The 25406-nt window shown below is 36.3% G+C and overlaps 1 protein-coding gene across 1 annotated transcript in view; it reads right to left on the reverse strand.

Annotated features, from left to right (window-relative positions):
- Nucleotides 1-24638, reverse strand: part of CSPP1 (centrosome and spindle pole associated protein 1) — a 66347-nt gene extending 41709 nt beyond the window's left edge. The window contains exons 1-8 of the mRNA XM_050892267.1: nt 24575-24638; nt 20640-20743; nt 19175-19271; nt 14476-14576; nt 11170-11250; nt 7950-8051; nt 3940-4379; nt 58-159 (exon numbers count right to left, since the gene is read on the reverse strand). Coding sequence (XP_050748224.1) covers nt 58-159; nt 3940-4379; nt 7950-8051; nt 11170-11250; nt 14476-14576; nt 19175-19271; nt 20640-20741 — 1025 coding nt within the window. The 5' untranslated portion in view covers nt 20742-20743; nt 24575-24638. The remainder of the gene's footprint in view (nt 1-57; nt 160-3939; nt 4380-7949; nt 8052-11169; nt 11251-14475; nt 14577-19174; nt 19272-20639; nt 20744-24574) is intronic.
- Nucleotides 24639-25406: the final 768 nt, after the last annotated feature.

Here is a 25406-nt window from a genome sequence, read left to right on the forward strand (position 1 = left end):
TTTCTTTCACCATGATTTTGTAGTGCAATTATCAGAAAAATATACTGTATACCACACCTAGAATTTCCAGTTCTTGAGATCTGCTGCATACGTGATCTCTCCTTTAATTCGTCTTCATAATCTGCAGGTAGATCTCTTACTATTCCATCCAGATAGGGCCTTAAAGAAATAGAAAATATTCAGCTATGCTTGCCTAAAAACATCCACTCTGAAATGGAAGGTCCAGCAGTTTCGTGCAAATGGATCCTCAGCCTGATTGCACACTGGACAGTAGAACAAGTTCTGAAAATATCACACAAAATTTCTAGAAATAATCCACTCTGCTAGCATTGTCAAGGCAGCTCTCTGTCTGCAGTTTGAATTCCGAAGCCTGCTTTCATGCAACCTTTACCTGTTGAGCCTGGTTAAGAGTTTTGAGAGCTGAAGAGCATTCAGCATTCACACTGCATTAATTGAAACAGATCTTGCGGCTCTTAATCCCCAGGAGCCAGCAAAGTCTACAACAGATTTCAGCACACAGCTATTGGGCAAGTCTGGTAAAACAGTTAATTCAGACATGAAAAGCTTCTTCAGTGACAACCTACCCTTCACTATGCACCTGACAGCATTTAAAAGAGAGAGGTGACTTTTGATCAAGATAAAAGACAGGTAACATCGTGAATACAAAAATTCAGGAGCTAAAATTTGAATCATCTACATATGAAGTTATATAATTGAAACTTCAAATAATTACAAAGATGCCAAAAATTGTATGGACACAAGGGAGCTTTTCCTGAAAAGATCCAGAGTAGTTGAATTTGCAGGCTCTTCTTGCCTTGCAAATTAAGTACTCTTTAATGAGAACTTCAAGTTATCTTGATAAAATTAGGCAAGAATAGGTATTCAATGAAAAACAAAGTACCCAACAGATGCTAACAAAGTTATGTATTTTCCAGAGCTGGACAGAGCCATGGACTTGCTATTAAGCAAACCAAAAAAAATCCTAGGTAAATATAGAAAAAAAACCATCTTATTCTTTTATGTAAAAAGATCCACAGTTCTGCCCATCTCTGTAATTTAAATAAAAGCCAATAATCAAGGGCAAAATGATGCAAGCAGATTATTAAACACTGATTTGGCATCTTAACAACCCACAAGAACAACATGAAAGAACAACATCTGTCCTCTTGGCATAACATGATCTTCCTTCGTGATCAAGATCATCTTTTTCATAATGATCAATCTGCTACTTACAAGGCTGGTCACATAAGCCTGAAACACAGTCAGGAAATAGAAAGCCTAGTCCATAGCATGATGAAAGGATGCAGGAAGGAAGCAAAGAAACAAACCTTGGCATTCAAGAGGCAACCTTTTTTGTAAAAAGCAGCAAGCTTAGCATGGCAGGCCCAGACATGTTGGCCCAATTCAATCAAGAAGCTGTTGTATCCTGGTTATAGGACAGACCTGGCTGCTGGGGATGGACTAAAGCATTCCACTCATAAGAACCAAAACATTTTGCAGTTCCTCTCAGTTTCCTGTCACCATTTCTATTTGCTGAATTATGCCACAGTCCTTGTGCCTCCGTCAAAACAGAAACCTTTCTGAAAAGTCCCGTTACTAACACCTGCCTCTCCAAACTAATAAAGCCCATTTAAAAACATTAAAACTTTAGTACAGCAAATAAAAATATTCCTCCTTATTAATTTAGTTTCTGTCATGAATCAAATGTGTTCTGGAAAAGCTGACTTTGGCTGAAATGTAGAAAAAAAACTGCTAGCCTCAGAAGCTGAGCTGTCAGTAACTAACAGATGTGTTTCTCCTTCTTGAAGAGAGACTGAATATAGTTCATAAAAGGTTAAGTGGAGCTCCTTGCGAAGGAGGAAAAAAGTACTAGATTACAAAGCATATTTAATAAAAACCCAATTAAAAGTAATTTTCAATAAAAATTCAGCAAAGTAGAAAATACACACCAAAAAACCGAAACCTTAATAAATTTAAGTTCAGGCAATTCAGGTGATGGTTCAGCAGCTTCTTTTAGGAAGATGCACCAAGTTTGCCAGTAACAAAGATAAGACTATCTTCCGTACTTTCTTTAAAAAAATACCTGGAACTAGAACTGTTTCAGAGGCCTCTCCAAATAAGCAATGAATTGCCTAGTGATATATTGGTCACAGACTTTTATATAAGCACCATCAGTGTTTTCTGGAATAACTAAGAACTAGTATACTTCTATTCAACATGATACTGTCTACTGTTGGTTCAAACACCATCCTTGCTGATATTTTACACATATAATTCTGTATATATTCTTTGAGAAACAAAGTAAACCCTCAAACTTTATCAAACGGTCATTTTTATTTAAATATTAGACTCTGTGTCCAATTGCATTAGACAGTGGCAAACAGCTACCTAGTAAAAAGAGGACATTCTTCCTTCTGGGTGTTAGTTAACATAGAGGATTAACGTCGCTGTTAGTCTCAAAAATATGGACATTTTGGTTATCTTTGTTAAGACACCAAGTCAAGCTTCTAATATTTTTCTTTCTGAAAAGTTGTAGGACAAGAAGACCCTACCCTAAAACCTCCTTTGCTCATTTCTACCAATATTACACTACAGGATGGAACAATTTTTGTATTTTGCATTCTCTTCTCTAAATCTCATTCAGCAGAAAACGGGCAATCTTGTTCCTGCTATCTATTTAACCACTGTTTCCATTTGCTAGTCTTTTTCAGAAACATTGTATGAATAAATACATGCTTTCAGAAGCACATCTGAACATACAGTTTGAAACTCTGAAATAACCCATTTATTTAGTCTGCATCTCCCAAATGCTTCCAGACATTTCATTTTCTCCATAGTTATTTAATTCCTTCACCGTTTTTTTTTTTTTAAAAGGCTGCAAAAGACTATCAAAAGCTATTTTTGTAGAGAAGTTATTTTAACTCTATTGGCATTTGAAACTGGAAAAGAAGCATGACTTCATTCAATTTAGAAAACGCTTTTGCAGTAAAAGAGCATTTTAGGGTTTGTTTTTCCCAGTTATTATTTTGCAGTACTATCCAGAAAATCATCCCTGTAAACAATGACTCAAAAGATCATTTAACCTGTCCACCAGCTATTAACAATGAAACATGATCATAATATTTAACACTGTTGAGAGTGGTACAATTTGCCTTCTGTTTTTTCTAGAAGTGTTAATTCTAGAAAAAAAAAGTGGTTATTTTGCCTAACAAGGGAAAGACAGTGGTGTTTCCTTCACTGAAGCAACTGCAGGAAAATAATTCTGGCAACAGGCTTAACACAAAGGCCAAAAAAAAAAAAAAAAAAAAAAAAAAAAAAAAAAAAGGCATCTACACCACTCATGGTTCCCAAGATCTGTAAAGTGAACAAATGAACATTCTTCAAGCACCTTTTTAAAATTTATTTACAAGAAACTTTACTGCTTTATTTCATTTGAATTTAGCTGTATAAAACACAGCTGTTTTAAGTTTGGTACTATTTCACACCACAATCCATCTGCTTTTGAAAGCAACCAGTTCTTGCAATGGAATAACCAAAGGCAGACAGACTGCCAAACGGAATGATTGTGAAGGTTATGCTCTTTTTTTCCTTTTAAATGAGTGAGCTAGAAGAGAAAGATTAACAATTTATGACAAAGTAACCAAACTGATTTATCAGTTAACACAGTAAAGACTATTTAATAATGAACAATACACAATATCAGTTTTACTCCTGAATGATTTATCTAAAACACCCTCTGCTCCCTAATGTATGATGTGTAGTCTTGGGTACTAGTCCAATTCTTAAATATTGTTTCTAAAAATTATTGCAAAGCTCCTTTTTAAAGTAAGTACAATAATCCTGCTTTCACATGAGAATCTTGTCTAACTTTTAATGAGAGCAAACCATGGCTGTCAACAAGCACTACAGAAATAAAGGAGAAAAAGGAATTAAGAATACCTTTCAGCATAAAAAACCCGGGGAGTTTTTCTGTCATAAGCGCTTTCACATCTAAATCTAGGGTCCATTCCTTCACTTATCTCAGGATCATAGTCCATTCTGTAGTATCTTTTACCAAAATCACGATCCTCATCAAGTCTGTGATGCTTCCTAATTACAGACTGGCTAGCAAATTCACGATGTCTTCGATTGGGAACATCCAAATCTTCATCAAGTCTTTTATTTAATAGTCGACTTCTTAATTCAACCTCATCCTCTAACCTATGATACCTGTCTTCCTCCAGCCACCTCTTATTTAGCAGCTCTTCATAACCTTCTGTAGAAGTAAAGGCATCCTTCTTGGGAGGTTCTGCACCTGTATTACAGGGCTGTACTTCTGTATGTAGTTCTGGCTGGAGCCTGGTAACAGCAATAGGTTTTTTATTCCTGTCCATCTCATTCTGTTTAATGGAAAAAAAATATTAAGAGATCTGAATATAAACAAATCACATTGAGCAAAAACTTGGTTTTGTATTTATTCAAACAATCCCTAAACAGGTACTGGAGAAAAGGTAGGAGGTGAGCAAGAAAAACACTTCAAAGAGGGCTTAAAAGCTGTGGATTTTTTTTTTTGTCTGGAGGAAAAAGAAGCACTCTTCCTCTTATCTAATGTTTTTCAGAAGAATGGCTATCAATCCTGAATGTGCCTTTTACGAACTCCAGTTTGACCTTCAGATTCAGAGGTGCAAAGAATCAAAAAACACTTTGAACTTTACACCTCATCAAGAGACTAGATGTCTTTATTCTATACAGATTCAGGCAAGTCTGTAATACTTCTTACCTATGAGCACAACCTTTTAACCTGACCATTTCTTAATCTATTTCTTTGCTCCCCAAGAGATGTCACTATAAGAAAGGACAGTTTAGTGGCTAAAAAACAACCTTATGACACACTGGACCAGTGTTCAATACACAGTTCTAGCAAACAACATGGTTTTGAATAAACCCTGTAGTATTTCTGTGCACTGATCTTTCATCTGTAGAATAAAGACAACAGTAACTCATACTTTACAAAATGTAATGACAAATAAATTAAAGATGAAAAGGACACCAAACTGGGAAGAGGGATCAATATACTAGAGGGTATGACTGCCACTCAGAAGGGTCTTGACAAACTGGAGAAATATGCTGACAAAAAGCTCATGAAGATCAACAAATGCAAATGCAAAATTCTGCATCTAAGACAGAATAATGCCATGCACCAGTACAGGCTGGGCACTGACTGTCTAGAAAGCAGTTTTGCAGAAAAAGGCCTGGGTTAGTGGTGGGCAACTAGGTGAACATGAGTCAGCAGAGCTCCCTTGCAGTGATGATGGCCAACCATACCCTGGGCTGCATTAGCAAGACTGTCGTCAGCAGCTCAAGCGAAGCGATCCTTCTCCTCTGCTCAGTATTTATTCAGTATTCAGGTTCTGGTGTAGTGTGCTCAGTTTCCCCCCCTCCCCATTGATACTGACAAACTGGAGAAAGTGCAGAGGATGGCTACTGAGATGGTCAAGGCACTTGAGCTCAGAAAGGAGAAGCTGACAGAGCTGGGTTTGTTCAGCCTGGAAAAAGAAGGTTAAGGAGGGTATGTATGGGGGCAGGAGGAACTAGTAATTGCAGTCTCTACCTAACGGGTGGTTACAGAGATATCAGAATCATGGTTTTCAAAGAACCAATGGTCACAAGTTGCAGCAAAGGAAATTCTGATGGGATACGGAGGGAAAGAAGTTCAGATCAAGCAGTTAAAGCAGTGGAACAGGTTGCCTAGAGGAACTGAGGATTCTCCATCCTTTCAAAACTCAACCAGGTAAGGCCTGACCAACCTGATCTATACTGTGAAGTTAACCCTGCTCTGAGCAGGGGATTGTACTACATGATTTCCACAGGTTCCTTGCAACTGAAGTTTATCCCATGATTATCTAAACTGTTGGATCAAACTTTTGAGGTCACATATGTTAATCATGACACCCATTCATTTGATTCTCACTCCAAGTCAAATATCCCTCAGACATGGAAGAACCTCAACAAATTCTCACAAGGTTTTTTTCCTATTTGTTCTTTTATGACAGCAAAATTGTTTCTACACAAGAACAATAAAAATATGATGTAAAGGTCCAATGGGATGACAAACAAAAGCAGAAAGAAAGAACCTTGACTCCCTAAATAGATTTGATTAGATAAGTCAGCTGAGGAAACATAAACGCCCAAACATGTAGAAAAATCTTTAGAGATTTATAGACTCAGTTACACAAACACAAGCTGCATTTTTGCCACTTATTTCCTAGGGATCACTGTTGTGTAGCACTCCAACCCCTGAAAAAGCCAAGAAGAATCAGATATTGAATTCCAATGTCTAAACAATGCCTGAATACTGTCTTATAGTTGTCTTCACAGATTAAAATAATTTTCAACTATATGACACTCCAATGCACTTGGAGGAAAAGATCTTTCTCATACGAAAACAATCTTTCGGGAGACAGACAAGAAACATTCTTCTAGATAGAACTTATAAATACATGGGTATTTGCACTTGCCGACTGCTGTTAAGAAAGACAATACACTTTCAGCTGTTGTGAGTACAAATACAAGTCCCTTCATAGAACGACCTAGCGCTCACACTACTGTACACTTAAGAATTTCCATATTAAAAAAAAAAGTGGAAGGCCTTCCTAAATCAAACCTGCATTAGATGAGAGTTCCAAATTATTGCAGTCCATCACTAAACTAAGACAACAATATGTAAAAAAGAAAACTTACCCATTCTACACAAGATTTTAGAATTAACAAGCAGTAGAGACGCTTTCTCAGATCAATATATGGCTTCCAGATTACTAAAACAGTCTCACAACAATGCTAATTAGACCTAAAAATCCCCTGTTGACTGTTGTACTGGTTTTGGCTGGGATAGAGTTAAATTTCTTCACAGTAGCTTGCATGGGGCTATGTTTTAGATTTGTGAGGAAAACAGTGTTGATAATACAGGGATGTGTTAGTTACTGCTGAGCAGTGCTTACACAGAGTCAAGGCCTCTTCTGCTTCTCACGCTGCCCCACCAGCAAGTAGGCTGGGGGTGCACGAGAAGCTGGGAGGGGACACAGCTGGGACAGCTGACCCCGACTGACCAAAGGGATATTCCATACCATATGACAGCATGCTCAGCATATAAAGCTGGGGGAAGAAGGAGGAAGCAGGGGATGTTTGCAGTGATGGCGTTTGTCTTCCCAAGTAACCATTATGCATGATGAAGCCCTGCTTTCCTGGAGATGGCTGAACACCTGCCTGCCGATGGGAAGTAGTGAATGAATTCCTTGTTTTGGTTTGCTTGCACGCGTGGCTTTTGCTTTACCTATTAAACTGTCTTTATCTCAACCCACGAGTTTTTTCACTTTTACTCTTCTGATTCTCTCCCCGATCCCACCAGAGGGGGGTAGTGAGCGAGTGGCTGCATGGCATTTAGCTGCCTACTGCCATACAAATCAAAGGCCTCAACTCAGAATATGAGTTCAATTATGCATGTGTCTAGCTCACTTTCAGTAGTAAAGACTTTTTTTTTGATTGGCAAATGCACAGCATCATATACTAGACAGTTGCCTGCACTTCCCTTGCTTTCTCATATACTGGAAAAAGACTGAGGAAAAAGCAGCTACAAATAAAAGCTAAGGAGGAACTGTGTGGAGCTCAACATTTTGTCCAAAGATACAGCTTTTTTGGCCACCACTTTTATCACCAAGAACAATCCAGGGACTTGCTTCAGACACACAGAAGAATGAAAGCATCCTCCTACCAGATAGACATGACTGAAGCAGGAACCAAGAACTGTACTATATGACTCGTAACCAGGACTTGCTAGATATATTAATAAAACTGTGGCCTAACTGAACAACATTCTTCGCTTATTTTGTCTTTGTATATCTCAGTCAGTGACAAAACAATTGACAAGATCATTTATGTTCTTCTTTGCATCAGCTTCAGTAAAACTGTATTACCTCTGTGTTTTTCTTCCCTAATTTCCTTAGCCTTTCATTCCATTCTTCTTTGTCCCTGAGATATTGATTGTACTCCTTGTTTCTTTCAAGCCGTAGTTTCTCCTAAAACAAGCATTGAAAAGGGCATCATAATTTTGCATTTTTGAGTAGCTTTTAACTTCATAGAACTGCAGTATTAAATGAATACATGCGAGCTGTGTGTTTGCTCTCCCCCTGCTTTGTGATGTACAAATAGGGCTAGAATTGCTTTGAGGTTTTTGTTCCTTCTTGAACACAGTACTTTCTCTTAATCTGAAATCTGTAAGTAGAAGTCAGCTTCTTGGGCATGAAGTCTAGTCCCCAGTAACACTACTGTATATCAAGTTCCATCTTAAAACCAGTTAGGTTTCTTCTTGCTAAATCTATTCCAAAATTGTTCCAAAGCCTCACTCCTTTCACAATTAGAAATCACCTTCTAATTTCCAATCTGAATGTATTTACAGATTATTTTTAAACATACAATTTTTTTTTTGTGTTAAGGTTAGTTGTGACTTGCCCCACTCATAATTAAAACAGACAACAAATACAAGATGTGTCAATTACAGCTTAGGACATAACTTGAACTGCCAAATTCAAATGAGCAGTTAAGCTGACTGCAAAAAGAGTCAAAAGCATAAAGAATGCAAGGAAAACTAAGAAAAACATGATCTATCCATCTTGTCCTAGCTGCTTTTGCAAGGTGATAACATTTATAATCAGTTTGCTCAGGTCTAAAAATATGCAGGAATTGTACATCAATAGCCTAATAATGTAATATGAAATACAAAAGTCTCCAGGTAAAGCAAACTCTAATTTGCATTATTCCCCTATATTAGTACCTTATGTTTAGAGCACGGGGCATCTCTTATACTACCTCATTTCAACCATCATATAAATGAAAAAAAGATAATTATATTACAGTATTATGAATCATGCTCTTCTCCACTGCAGTATTTTCCAATAAAAAAAGCAAAAAGTATTAAAAAATCTGAACATTATATATACATTTACTTTCCCATGAACAAATTTCAAACAGAATTAATTTATATATCAATCACCATGGAAATACCAGCTTAGTAACAGTTTTGCAAATGAGACCAATACTCCCCAAAACTGTTTTTTTTTTCCAAAATTTGTGTCTATAGGGTTTCTGACAGTGACAATATAAAACCTACAGACAGCTATGAAAGCTGCCTGAGGGGTATCTTCCAAAGCTGAGAAACTAGCATTGTCTTTAACAGGTGGCAAAACACTAAGCAGAAAATTCAATATGCTGTGTGACTGCACATTTTACCTAATAGAGGAAACCAAAATGCAAATGTTAACCTCTAATCATCATCTGCCCAGAGGCTAACCGTTTAGCAGGGCACAGTGTGACACCTTCTGGCAGCTTTTAGGTTCTGCAATAGCAATAAATAAACGGGTAAAAAAGATACAACGCAGTTGTACAGAAAATCTCAATGAACGTTGAGCTGCTATGATATAAAACCATCAACTATCAGAAATGTTCCCAGTTCAGATACATCTTTAATTTCCACAGAATTAATCAAAGATACTTTATCTTTCACTGTTTCAGCACACATACTTGCAGTGGTTAACACAAAGCTCACAAGAACTTGAAGCTAACATAAACTCAGCACAAGTGCATGCTTCCACTGAGAAGGAGTCCATTCCCCTTCCTGGGCATTTCATTCTTCTTGTTGCCTCCCTTTTTTTTTTTTTTAACACTAGTATAATTTGGAGTTTGGGACTTTCTCATAAGAGCCATTTTCACTTATTTGAGTTCTCACCTGGCTCCTCATATGGCCAAACATTATTGCCAGCACAAGAGATGCAGAAAGCATAAGTAAGCACAGCAAGGGCAAGACCAACACATTCCATAGCAGAAGTCTTGCGCCAGACTACAGTGACAGCGTAGCCCCAAACACAGAGCAACAATGCAACTCCAAGGCAACATAGGTTAAAAAACCAAAAACGAGTAAAACCCCCAAAGGTGCAACAGTCCAGTCCTCCTCCAGCAACACAGTTTCTCTTTCTGCCTTGCATCTCCACTGGGGTTTGATGGATCCTACCAACCAACCAGTGGTGTTCATTGAGTCAGCAAAAATATTTGCTAAATTACAATGTTTCTGCTGATTCAACTTCCTGCATCAATTTACAAGCAAACACAAGAAAGGAACTGGGAATATAAGGCCAACAGTGTGAGGGCAGGAGGAGAGGTGAGCCCTGTAACGCTGATTTAGGCTTTCACAGAATCATGCTATGCATCAGAGGAATGGAGGTTAAGAGGTTAAGAAAATCCACATATGCATGTTGCATCTTCATATTCTAACCTCCATAAACCTCCAATAGCAGAGAGACTGTTACGGCTGGTATCTTTCTCCAACATATGAAAGCAAGACCACAAACTGGTAAGAAACCTCAGGGAAGTCAAAGGGGCTAAACGCAGAGAGAGAATGTGTACTCCTTTCACAAAACACATTAGTATCTGTACTCTCAAAGAAAGATCGGAAACTGGAAAGATTCCTATATTAACAGAAGGCAATGCGTGAAATATGAGACCAGCTTTTATCTAGAGTCCTGGATTTATCTGTTCACAAAAAATCACAGGAGGATAAGCAGGTCAGTTAAGCATACACAAAGACATCAAAACAAATTGTGTACAGCAGAAAGTACACTTCCTTTAGTTCTGATAGGGACTGATAAGAATATCACTGTAGAAACAACTACAAGCGAATATTTTTAAAATTATCCCCAGGCTGCAGTAACAAGAGTAATAAATTAGAAAAGTGTATATATATAAGAAAAACAATGTTCTTTATCAGATCAATATTTATTGCTGAACAAAACCAAAGCACAACGACTAGAGCTTTTGAACACACCAAGTGCCCTGCAGGTGCGAATTAGAAGTAGCAAACCTCAAACTAGTATCAGTATAGAATTACACATCTAACTATCTAAAAGTTAAGAGTGCAGGTAACCTAGGATTAAAAATTTAAAAACAAGAACAAAATTTGAAGACTTGACTTTTCTGAAAATTATTCTAATGACAACATCCAAAAATGTTCATTTGTAGACAGTGTAAAAAAACCCAACCAAACAAAAAAAAACTTCAGAGGAAATAATTTTTCCACAACAGTTTAAACATCCAGGTTCATTTTCAAGTTATACACCACTTACTTAATTTCCTCCAGCTATTTACCTTGGCAGATCTTCGCTCATCAATAGGAAGAGATAATCCCTGAGTATATGGATCTACTTCACCAGTAGTCAGATAATTTTTCTACATTAAAAAAAAATAAAAATCATTCAGTATATTTTAAAATATCAAATATTACTTGCTAAATAGTTGCTAGGAATTATATTTTCTGAAATAAATCTGATCAATTTAATGAAATAAAGACTGAATACAACCTTCACATTTTGAAAATGTAGGATGTTCTTGGAACACATGAATGAAGTGAAGTCAAGGAATACGGAAAGTAAGGGCTTTGTCAAGCTTTAAGCTTGAGTTTGAAAGTGTTTGTCACTTCTTCCCTGTTACACCATTTCAAGGATTACATAAGTTAGTCTCTGTATATTACAAAAATATATTTTTATTCAAAAAACCCCCACCATTACTCAATTCTCCTGTAAGCAAGCAGCATAAGCACAAGCATCTGTACAAGCGTAAGAGAACTTTCCAAGACACTACCTTACTTAATATGAAAAACTGCTTTTTCTAACTGCAGAAAAATGTATGTCTACCTCTTATTTTAACAGATGGGATCCATGCTAACACTAGCACAGTCACCACTCTGCATCTCAACACTATCTGTTTTCTACAACAGCAGTCCCTAAACTTTTCAGGATAATGACCCATCACCACGTCTTGTAGTTCCTTATGGACCATCAGTCACGTTCAGAACAGAACGTTCCATTGAAAACACAATGATGTTGTTCCACATAGCTCCCTGGGACGCAGCTTGGGAACTGGACTGCGCAGCAAGTCAAAGTATCAGCCTTTCAAATCAAACACCAATGCTGGAACAGGTCCTTAGCTTCCAGGTCTAGTGGCTTCTTCATACATCACTCATTTACTAAAAGCATCCCCAGGCCATTCTCAGTCAATCACCTATGTTTTATAAATCCGATTATCTTTAACAAAAAGATCACCTATTTGTGTGGCATGGGCTGACGAGGGGAATGGGTTAGATACGGTATTTCACTAGCATTGTTTCCTCCCATTATCTATGTCATAACGTAGCTTAAAAGCTTAGAGGCATGTCAACAGGTAAAGAGCTCTACCTGTTCCAGTACAAAACCACATCCTTATGAATTATATTTCACAACTACACATTAAAAGATTTAAGGGATTTGATAACCATGCAAATATTCAAGCACCGAGACAACTAGATTAATATGGAGAACCAAGTTATTTTTACTAGAAAAAGTAAATAAATTGTAATCCTCATTATTAAGTAATTCTTTCACACTTTGAACACATATGTAGAGATTACCTCTGATGTTAAAACGGTATTTGCCAAAAACCAGAAGCTAATATGTAAACTGCATTTTCTACATAAGTGAGACTAAACAAGTTATTAACCAAAATATTATCACTATGAGAGCTGCTAAAAGTTGCACTTTCTCTTTATGTGGGGAAAAGAAAATAGAGATTGTGATCCTCTCTCTTCCTCAGGCCTCAGAAGCTTAATATAGCTAACGTGTACTACATTAAAAAAAACCAAACCCTTCTAAACCTAAATTTGTAAAACTGAAGTTCAATTGAGAATAAAACACTAGAAGTTAATGTAAAAATTATATTATTTGGGTACTTTGGTGAGAATTATGAAACTTTAAGTTTTAACACAATATTCTAACTTTGAAAATAATCCGAAATTTAAGATTAAACAAGAAGGAACAATTATATAAGCATCATTTTGATTAGAGGTTAAGAAGCCAGTTAATTCTGCTGTTGCTATTGTTATTCAGGAATTCTAGTGCATGCTAATATAGTTAATTTGTATCATATGTATGTTATTCAAAGCCCCAGAAAAACCAGAAGGTTGTGCTTCTACCACATTACCTCCCCGTCCTTTACTGAAGTTGCTTAATTTGAACAACCTGGATGGACAGCGTTAAATTTGAAAATTATATATACATGACAGTATAATGATATAAATAATTAAAAATTACTGTAATTGAACAAAGCTTGCAAAAATGTGCCTCTGGTATGATTTTTTCTTCACAATACTTGTATTCTTGCATTCTGGCCACTAGGTGCTGAATAACTGGCTCTACTGCTTTCCTAAGCACGACTGATGAGATTTCACAGTGATAGGGAAGAAAAAAGCCCTTACTCTGGTTCCAATGACATATTATAATATTTCAGAGTTTACGATTTTATTCCAGCTTTATAAAGCACGTATATCAAGAAAAAAAAAATCTGAACTCATAACATCTATGTAACTGATAAGCCTTTACTTAAAGAAAGAACTAAAGAAAAACTTTTGTAGAGTCAGCATTAGATAGCAACAATAGCAATTGCAAAGGAAAAAAGAAATTAACAAGTGTTTTAAAATCTTATTAATGGAAAATAATAAATATAAGCAATCATTTTGCACAAAGCAAACAATGCTGTTAATGACAACTAACCACTACAGCATGCACAAACACACAAAGCACAGAAAATGTAATGATTTTTTTTAAATTCAAAGAGCACAAAGCTTTCAACCAAAGAAAAAAGCGACTGATTTGAAGAAAAAAAAAAATTTATATTGCAGGCACCCTACCTTTCTTTTTGCCTGTGAAATACCCTAAAAGTCAGGGAAAAGATACTATTCAAAAAGAGTCTTTCATTCAAAAATATTTGACTTAACAAAAAAGACTTCTTTTCTTAAAGCCAATCCATTCTTTCATTTTAAGAACTAAAGACACTGATAATTAGGATTTTCAGACAACAGAAATTATTTGGTTCCTGATTTTTTTCTGTTTGACTGAGAAGGGATACAGAATATTCCCAAGATTATGACATTTCATACATACCATTTCAATTTTAAATTTACTGTGACATTTAATAAATCATGCTAAGCAGAACATCAAAGTTTTATTTCTAAAATTGAAAAGCAGCTGTCAAATGGACTCACACTAATTATAGGAATATTCTTACCTGAATTACAGACCATAGAATACATAAGTACTTAAGGAAGTAACAGATGATATTCTAAATTCTTAAGAAGAAACTAAGAAAGAAGTAGAGACAAATAAATAAAAGTATTCAGAATAAAATGTACTAAGTAAGTTGTAGTCTCATGGCAATGAGATCTGTAGAAGCCTAAAATATATAACCCTTCCTAGCGGTGACATTTTGAAATTACTTTTACTCGAGTCTTCGAAATCAGCCATCACTCATAATGAATGCCGCCTTATAAAGATTTTCCACAGATTTTATTAATTTTCATTCAATTAAAATGAGAGTCATTTTAAAAGACTCACTAAATTCAGGCAACCAGACAAGAAGCTTTACCTGAGAAAGATATCGCCTATAATCTTGTCGAAGTTCCTCTTTGAGTTTATGTTTTTTTCGTTCATATTCTTCTCCAAGAGGTAAACTCAAGCCATAGTCACCTGCAAGTTTAATGCCGTTAAATATTATTATTCTGCTATTTTGTATCAATACAAAGCACATCTTGCAAAAGCTACATCTGGATTTTTATTAGACATCAGCAATAAAAATAATTAACTATGCAACCAGTAATTACAAAACAGCTGAAATAGAAACCACCTTCTCTGTATGCATAGTTGGGCAGAAAGCATAGAAAAATGGATTGGGTTTTGGATACTAGTTTTCCTCTAGTCCTTGCACTTCTCCCCACTAGAAAAAAAAAGCAACATAAATTGAATTTATTTGGATAGTTTGACAAATAGTATAAAATAACCTATAACAATAACAAAATATTGTACATATTTCTTTTGTCAATGTATGTTTTAAAGGAAATCTCCTTTGACATGTTAGTTTCTAAATTACTTTGATATTTTAAGCTGTGCTTATCACATAATAGAAAATATACTTTGCAACTAGAAAGCAACAAGCTACTAGTTTAGCACGAAACATGTGAAAAATATGTTGGCTTCCACACAACTAGAAGGAATCTGACCATATGATAATAATAATAATCATTTTTTTTCTTTCCACCTCAGTGTTTTTAATTGTAGTAGACCCAAAACACACATTTAGTACTTTTCCAGCATTACTGTCAGGTCTCGTAACAGCTGCATTCTCAAAATATAATGCTATGCAAGTCGTTTGCTGTTCCCAAAACACATTTTAAAGTACTTTATAAGAAATATCTTCTGCCCCAGAAGCCCACCTCTGCAGCCACTTTCACCACTCTCCACAGAGAGCTAGTGAGTTCCACAAAACCATACAACAAGAGACATAGATTGCAACTGTTTGGGTTTTTTTATTTCCTATTGTTTCTCTGAAAGCATTTCTACATCTTGTGGTCTATGTAAAATGAGTAGCAAGGAGTAAGAGGGAAGAGAGGAATATTTACGATTTACTCTTACATCAGTCCCAATTTACTGCATGGTACTTTGTTTGACTCCACTGTTTTAAATGTTTAGGGCATTAATCAGTGTCTGTACAGTAAAAATGACATTATATAAATGCTGAAAATTGCTAACTTGGGAATCACTCTGCTACTGAAACAGATAAAAGGTTGAAATATACTTAGCAAAAATACACTTAGCTGGCTTGGCTGGAGATAGTTTCAGCTAAGTCAGAATGTATCCTCACAAGCCAGAACAGGAGTCAGCCTCATGTTCTGTAGAACCAAAGGACCTAATACCTGATTAAATATGTCATACGCTATTTTGAAACAGCTTGCAGAGTTCAACTACTAACCGAAATCTGCATGGGAGTCTCTTCTCCAACTTGCAAGTTACTTTTTTCCTAATTTTGCACACAAGGTGTGAGTTCCATTAAAAAATAATGTACCATTTCAACCCTCAAAAAAGGGGTAAGTGTAAAGAGGAGTAGAATACAGAAGAGGAAATGGTTTGTTTCAGTTACTTGCTCTTGCCTTTTATTTTCACATGAAATTATTGTTGGATTAACTATAGGAAACCAAGAAGAAAATGAAAAGCAACTAACACGTCAGAGTGCAGATTCATTCAGTAACTTCACAGAAGCCAGCAAAATTCAGTATAGAAAAAAAAACAGTGAGAATCAAGTGCTCTGATTCAAATACGTGAAGTATTCAAACAAAAGAGGGTTTAAAGTTAATTTTACTAAAGACGACCTTTCTTTGGCCACCAGAAAAGCACTGAGGTAACAATTACGGGTAGTAATTTAGGAGATATCTGAAAACTATCTACTTCAAAAACTTACTTTAGGAGAGCCTAGCAGGGCAAAAATACTCCAGTTAACATACATTCATCCTAATTTCATGCACAATTTGTCTGAATTCTTCCACCGGAATAAGAGATATACTTTCTTTTTCATTGGTTTTCTGCTTTTGTTTATTCTGTATTTGCTGTATTTATTTGCCATTTCACATTCTGTTAATCACACACAATCACACTGACAACTTTTTTTTTTCCTTAGAAAAAAGTTAAGGTTTTAAATGCATTTTTACATAAAAGTTTGCATGCATTTAATATGTTGAGAAATAACTATAACTTCATTCAGCCTGATTCTCAACACTACTGCTAGAACTACAGAACATACTTAGCAGCTACCAAGGAACAAGTCCCTGTCTAATTTAATCAAAAGGAAATTACATTGCTTTAAAGCAGAACCAGCCAATAACATCAACAACCATCCACTGATAGCCAAATGTGTTCAGCACCCAAATTATTATTACAGAATGTGCTGATTTTGGCTGGGATAGAGTTAATTTTCTTCACAGTAGCTAATATAAGGCTATGTTTTGGACTTGTGCTGAAAACAGGGTTGATAATACAGGGATGTTTTAGTTACTGCTGAGCAGTGCTTACACAGAGTCAAGGCCTTTTCTGCGTCTCACCCCAGCCCACCAGCGAGGAGGCTGGGGGTGCACAAGAAGTTGGGAGGGGACACAGCCGGGACAGCTGACCCCAACTGACCAAAGGGATATTCCATACCATATGACGTCATGCTCAGCAATAAAACTAGGAGGGAGGTTGGTGGGGAAGCCGCTGCTCGGGGACTGGCTGGGCATTGGTTGGTTGGTGGTGAGCAATCGTTTTCATTTGCACCACTTGTCTTTCTTGGGTTTTACTTCTCTCTTTGTTATTTTCCTTTTCATTACAATTTATTAATCATTATTATTATTATATTTCAATTATTAAACTGTTTTTATCTCAACCCACCATACCCTTCTGATTCTCTCCCCCCATCCCGCTGTGGGGGAGTGAGTGAGCGGCTGTGTGGTGCTTAGCTGCCGGCTGGGGTTAAACCACGACATAGCAATACCTACTTGTTGCTTTTCATTGAAGACCACCTGAATGCCCCTCATCTGTAATACTTCATTATGTGTGTTACTTTATTTAGGTGTCAACAGTTAAGTCCGATTTATAATAATAAACACAACATGACATGTGCTATTATAGCTCTCCAACAAGAGATAAATTATTTTAATATTCAAATAGCTTAACTGTTATGTAGTGGTCTGTCACAGCCATTGAAATACTGCGTACTGTGTTCTATTTTCTGTATCATATGTTTTCACAGTTAAGCAAAGAATTATCAACACCAAGACTAACCTGCTGATCATAATAAAACTGCCAAAAATGTGAGGTAGATACTTATTCAAGAGTTGTCCTCTAACCAAGTTTATCCATTGTGACTTCTGGCAGCAAGGAATATTCAATTACCATTTCAGGTAATTTTTAGTGAAGTTTTCCTGTAAAGGTTTTAGAGGAGCTTGCCTTGCTGATGGCTGGAAGTTCTACTTACACAACATCCTTATAAAAACCATGTTTTTATTTATGCAGCTAAGCTCAGTTCAGGCCCCAAGATTCACAAGCTCAGGCTCCATTTTTTAATTTGACATGCACTTTTCTGGTCACAAATTCTGTTAAAATTATAGAGGGAACATAACATTAAGCATAGCAGGAGTACTTATTTAAAAGATAGATTAGATTGGTATTAGGTAAACAACATCAAATATCCATTGACTTATCTTCTTTAAAATAAAAGGACAGCTTTTACTCCCACTGGAAGCTGCAGAATTACAGTAAGCACAGTATGAAAATTAATGAGGTACAAACCCAACGTGTCTACACATGAAAGAAAAGAGTTACCTATCAACAAGAAGTAGGACACAGAAAAGCTCTAAAGCTGTCAAGACAAACCTGAGCTACACAAGTGTAACTAAGAAAAACCAGTAGTGCCTACAGAAAGGAGATGGTAGGACAAGTAAGGAAAGGTGGCACATTGCAGAAACAGTAAAATGGAGAAAGGAACACTATCACACATTTTCAAACAGAAATCACAAATAACAGAGAAAAGAAGAAAATACGGCAATGTATATTTTTAAAGAAAACAGTGATTAAACCAATAGTCACAGCAAAACAAATCTAGCCATTTCACTTGGTTAAGATTTCAACCAAAACTAAGTCCTTGTTCTTTCCTTGCATAATAAATGACTACATTATAACAAAATTACAAAAGCAATACAATCAGTTTAGTACTCTATGCCTAAATATTTAAAAGACACTTAGCATTTAAAAGAAAAATTAGTTTAACTGTGTGCATTTTAGCCAAGTTGGACTAGGACTCTTAAGCTTAGAGGCTGAAAGAAAAGGCATCCTTACTTTCCTGGCACAAAGTACAGGGACTGCATCCTTTTGCAGTAAAGTCCAGATGAAAGATGGACTTCCAAAGCTTTTGCTCCACCCAAATACAACAGGAAAGGACAGATCATCTATCAAGGACTGGCAAGCAGCTTTTTGTTTTGGTTTTTTTTTTTGTTTGCTTTGTTTTGTTTTAATGGAGCTACCTTTACAAGAAGAAAAAGAAAGTGCTTGGCATGTTTTCCTTATTCAAAAAAAAACATAACTACAAAAAAAATTCCACACAATCCCAAGATGTTTGGAAGACTGAAGAATTGGTATGCACCTGAATTATAAAGATCATCTTATAATTAAAAATCCAAAGCAGTAATTCCCTTCCAAAAATTCTCAAAGGTAATTAAATGCTACTTAAATCTAGAAGACATATTTAAAAAAATATACTATACCTAAAGGATAGTTCTGTTGACTATTTGGAGGTATATTTTCTTTAGCCATGGAGATTAACATTTTGCTAGTCTCAGAAAGCTTCTCTGATTCCTTATTCTGAAAGCAAAACAAAATGCGTTGCTGCATCACTAGGTAAAAGAAATATCACATGTAAGAATAGCATTATTAACATAATTATTAGCACTGGAGAATAGAGAGATTGAAAGTGATGTTGGATTAACACATTAAGCAAGTTAATACATTTCACTAATACTACCAAAAAAGTAGTTCTCCTCTACAACACAGGAATTACTGGTTCAATATATTCAATATATTTCATGTCATGAAATATGTTGACAATATATATTGCGATGTATGTCATAAACCACATGTCATAATCCACAATTGTTTCATACTTTACACATATCCTCTCTGTTTTTTTATGGGGGCTGATTTGACATACTGCACCCTGCTTGAAACTGTGAAAGAATTACAGGGTATTACAGGGCAAGTTTAACACACCTGTTCCCTGTAACTACACTTTCACCATACAGCTTAGGACTTTATCAAACTATAGGCTGGACACATTCTCCTTCTCTTTAAATTTGCTCCGAGCAGAGGAGGCAAAAATAAAGGAAGCCCAACTCCTCACAGCTCCCTAAGAATTAACTTTCTAGAGTGAATTAATAAAACTTTCCAGAGAGAATTATTATAACTAGGTAAAAATACTTATATTACCCACAGAAGGGGAAAGATGAATTCGTATAACCTTCTGATGAAACAAAAAAGGGAGTGAAAACTCGATATTATAATTGCTGTAAAAGCTCAAGCTGTTTGGGGCTTTGTAAGTCAAACAACAGACAAATCAAAACGCCTTTTTTTACTGAGGACTTTATCTAGTTACCATAACACTTAGCTAGCTTGAATTATTTAGATATAGCTTTTTGCCAGGTACTGGCACTACTAAACAACTTAATGGTGATCTGCAAATTATAAAATCTTTAAAGCTTTAGAATTAGGTACTAAAATTTCTAATAGGGAAATTGTGATAAGAACAGGTTTTGTTTAATTGATTGGATTAAGTAATTTGCCTTTTATATTTCCTAGTTTCTGTAACAGAAATTTTGAGGATATTTATACCTTCCATCCCCACCCCAACACCCATGCTCTGGAGTGGGCAGACAGCAGATCCCTGCTAGTCCACTTCCCTAAGGAGGGGGGAAGGAACAATGATAACCATTTACAAGAGTTTTCCCACTTGTAAAATACAAATGTTACTCTGTATGCCTGGTGGCAAACAAGTTTTTAAAAATCTACATAAATACAAATACAGAGTATTTAAGTTAGAAATTACTTTGAATAAATAAATCTTTAATATATACTTTAACAACAAATACAGTTTTAAGAGCACAGTAAAAGCAAGCTTAAATCAAGACCCTAGCAATAGAATTGTCTAAATTCAGGAAAACTATTTAATACTCTTACCCTCATTTCCATGTAAGGTGGATCATTTTCAAGTTCTGCCTTATCTTGTGCCAACTTGGCCTTCTGATCTTCAATAAATTTGTCTAAATCATCCGCCATCATTTCTAAGGTTACAGAAAAGACACAGAACATTGCATCTACATCAGAAGCTCAAAAATTTAAAGCTCAATTACAGTTGCTTAAGACAGCAGTTAAGTAATATTCAAGTTTCTCCCTCAGAACTACAAGCCTTAAGATGTTTTCTCGGTCAATGAAACACCTGACTCAGGAAACCCATCCATGGAGGAGATTACTTGATGTTTCACCAGAGAGAACATTCAAAGATTCCAGATTATAAAATTGAAGATATTTCTCTAATCTTTTTTTCTAACTTGATTAAAGTGTTTTGGGGTTGTTTTTTTTTAACTGCAAGTCTACCAATGGCCCTTCACTACACACTAGCACGAGCTTATTGTTAGTGAATTATAAAATAAAAATTGAGACAACATAAAAGAATAAACAGGATAAAGGAATCATTAGACAAAAAAGTACAAAAAGTGCAAAATACACGTATACTCTAAAATAAGGACTAAATCATACAATCAATTCTGTGCTTAACTTAGTATCTTAACAATCATCAAGCTTATTCAAAACAAAAAAAAATCCACAAAAAACACCACAGTAAAAAAATAACACACACACACACCCCCGCCCCAAACCAGAAAATACATGCATAGTGTTTCTGGAGTTGGAGCCAACAGTGTACCATTACCTCCCGTACCAATAAAATAGCAGAGGCAATAAGAACAGCTACAATTCTGCAATAATTGTAAGACCGTGGATATCAGGCAGCATTGACTTGCAATCAGACAAGCCACTCATCTGTAAGAAAACATGTATTGAGGAACAACTGATTACCTCTCTTCTATTAGTTGTGCATCTTGCCTATTTAACTGAAAGCCCTTCAGAGCAGAAATTTTAGCATCTTACTTGTGCAATTTGTTGTATATTACTGCTCCTAGATAACCTCATAATAAAAATTAAAGTGAATCAAACTCATGACAATGGAACTGTACAGAAGTTAAGGCACACACTCAGACTTTGAATATTCTTTGTTAGGATAGTCTTATCAGAACTAAAAATACTGCACAGCTGTATACTAAGTAACCATGGAAAGAAGAAAGACAAAACCAAAAAGAATGACTGCATACAAGTCTACTCATCCTAATCTCCACTCAGCATTTTCACCAACTCCACTGGAGGAGAAGTTTTGCAAAACCAAGCCTACAGATAAAAAAATCCATATATTATATTCCACCCTTAAAGGAAGCATGAAACTGAGAAGAAAATTATAACCCTCAAATCCCTCTAATACTACCCACACAACTTAAGCAATAGGATTGCTTATGCAGGTTCCTAAGCAATCCCATCACATCCAGTATCTAAACTCAGATTGTACAGCAGTTTTATTGAGGCTAATTCAGCATCTTTCTAAAGCCTACAGATTGTATGAAGTAAACACTAGGCCAATGATAAAAGTGTATTAGCAAACACTTTTAGGAAGAGGATCAAAGAATTTAAAAAAAACAAAACCAAAAAAACCCACCCTAAAGACCAGCAGAATAAGATACTACGTAGGTAAACAAAATAATGTGTCCAGAGAGACTGAGATAAATGCTTACCAGAAGTAAGATGAAGAGAAAAAAATGCCAAAACTCCATCAGATAAATTCAAATAATTGCATGCTAACTTAAGGAATACATCTGCTTGTTGTATTCCCTAAAATGTATTCCTTTGAACTTTTTCCTCTTACATTAATGCCATTTTTTGATTCATAATATAAAATTATAATATTGTTACAAAGGAGGCAGAACTAGGACAACCTATTTACAACTCCTAGTGGTAATACAGGACAATCAATTCCAAAAATAAATTCCCCCATCTGATTTGACCTAAATCTTTAATCTCATTAGTTTTGCACACTGATAAAGGATAAAAGAAATCTAAAAGAGGGTAAGTTTCCAGGCACTGATAAATTTTATTCAGCCTATTAGGTTACATAAGAATAACGAAAAAACTGTTCTGAATGGGTGAAACAACTTGTCATACTAAAGAATTTAAAAGTTGGTCTCATCACCTATCCAGTGCTGCATAGCCACCAAGAAGAAAATTACCGCATGTAGAAGGAGGCACTGTGAGAACCCTTTCCACAAGTTCATTGACTCTAACATCTGGATTTCTTACCTCTATTTACAATAACATTTATAAACTCTAGAACTGTTTCCAAATCACTGTATTGGAATGGTACCAAACCTATTCTGAGAGACTGTATAAGAAAAGGAATATTTGCAGTATATTTTCTATCTAGCACAAGGAACACAATGAATATTCTAGCATTCTGCACTCCTATCATATTGCTCTTTTGAGCAATATAATAAATCAAAAAACAAAGACAAAACAGTTACAGTTGAACTACGCAGGCAATTCAATTGGCGTGAAGAAAGCTCACAACTCCAGGCCTTGGAGAACACTAAGATGACTAATGCTACAGCACTGTTGATTCAGTATACCTTTAATACAGCTAAATAGTCAGCAAAAGTGGCCAAATGCCTCTTAGAAAATAGCTAGACATTTTATGTCTTACATCCTTCTGCTTGAGTTGATCTTCTTAAAATACGTATGAGTGCAAACTTTATGAGACAAGCAAAAAGAGTATATTATACTGAAAAAGAAAAAAAAAATCAAAAAATCTTACATATTCTAAGTAAAAGACTGACAATTTGAATGTGATGTATATTTTCTGAACTTAGCAGCATATGCCAGTATGTGAGCAAATATCTTACTGAATATTAATCAATTTTATCATCTACTGTATCAAGTAAAGAGATCATGACTAATCACATTAAAAATAAAGAAACAATACATTTCTATCTGAAAAGAGTGTTACCACAGTCCCCAGTTCCGCAGTGAACTACCTCGGAAGTGACAGCACTAAACTCACAGCGAACCGTTAACTTCAAACTGGCTTCATATGACTGCACAAACGTACCAAGCTAAAGCCTGCCACTATAAAACCACTTCAATTCAAAACAAAATAATCCATTTTCAGTTTAGCAATGTGTCTGAATGCATTTTGTGCATTTCTAGACCCTTGCAATTACTAGTAAAAGTAGCGGATTCAAAACTAAGCTTGGAGACATTGCTCCATGGGCACATGCACTGAACAAAAGGGAAAGTCAGAACATGCCATAAACATTTGAAAACCCAAGGATAAACCATATGCCCCCAAAATTACGAGGTGCAAACAACATATTTTTCATGTTTTTTCAAAAACACAGTATTTTGTAACTACTGTTTTTAAAAAATGTTTGATAGCATAGATATATCAACTTTTCCTTTAGTTCTCGTATCTTTTGGATGTATTTGCATTCCCAAAACATTGTATTATTCAGAGTGAAATTCTATTAAACATACTGCTGCTATATACTCAGCTAGTGTCTGAAAATGTCCCATAAAAATATATATTTAGAAAGCATATAGATATTCAAGAAAATAAGTTTGAATATGAGATTTTTATTGGATCTATACCCAGAGCTGTTAATGCATGTGTCTCTATTCAAGATATTCAAAACATGTATGTGCATATGTATTGTATCATATATAATATATCTAGCTGTATATTGTGTATCTACTTTATGATCTAAAGCAATGTTTACTGCATTCCTTTTTATTCTTTCCCATCCCCTCCTATTTGTTCAGGAAAACAGGGCACAAAATTTAAAATCAGCATGTGAAAGTAGACAGATTTAATCTCTTCTGTGCTACCATAATATAAAAATAACATCACGAAAACTGGCAAAATGGCAATTCCCATGCATATGAACTGCAACAAGGGTGGGAAGGAGGGAAGTGCTTTAAAAAAGCAACTATATGCCACGTTTAGTAATTGTACTTACAGATTATATGATCACGTAAGTGTTTCATTAAGAAATATCTTTCAAAGTTTCACCCAGACTTCCTAAGGCCTCGTAAAGGCCAGCACTGGCTGCTTCTCTTCCCCTGTGAATGGCATTTAGAATAAACTCTTGCTGTCAGCGACATGCTTCCTGTACCTTTCACCTTCGTTTCTTTCAAATTCTTATTTGAAAAAGCACAAAAAATTCCAGGGTCTGGACGCCCACAATTCATAAACTCTGACTAAAACAACACGACTTTTTTGTAACTGTGAGGGCAATTAACCCTCAGAACTACCAGCCAACAAGTTTCGCGGGTTACTTCCCCTCGCCATAAGGGCTTATCTGCTTTTCCAGAACACGTACTCTGATCCAAAAAAGACATTAATTTCGGAAAACCTTCAGAGCCTGGAGAGCAGCTTTATTTCTCCAAGCGTGACAGCTCGGGGAAGGGCCTCTCCCCGGCCTGCACCGCCCGCCCGCGCACAGGCCGCCCCCGCCTCCCAACCTCCCTCCTCGGCAGCATTTCTCAGGCAGCCCCGGAAGCACCGACCCCGCCTCGGGCCAGGTGCGAAGCGCTGCCGCCCGCCCGAGACCGCGACCGCAGGAGGCTGTGGGCCGGGCGGGGAGGCGGCACTTCGGGCTCGGCCCCTTTAAGGAGCGCGGCGCCGTTGTTAGGCAACGGCCGCACAACAAACGGCTCCCACCGGAAGGCCTCACGGAGCCCCGCTGCCCCCCGCGGGGACGCCCGAGCCCGGCGCCGTGGCCCGGGCCCCGCCCCGGCCCCGGCCGGCGCGCCCCCGCCCCAGCCCCAGCCCGCTCCCTGTGCCGCCTC

The sequence above is a fragment of the Gymnogyps californianus genome, chromosome 2 (assembly GCF_018139145.2).
Source record: "Gymnogyps californianus isolate 813 chromosome 2, ASM1813914v2, whole genome shotgun sequence".
In the NCBI taxonomy this organism is placed as follows: domain Eukaryota; kingdom Metazoa; phylum Chordata; class Aves; order Accipitriformes; family Cathartidae; genus Gymnogyps; species Gymnogyps californianus.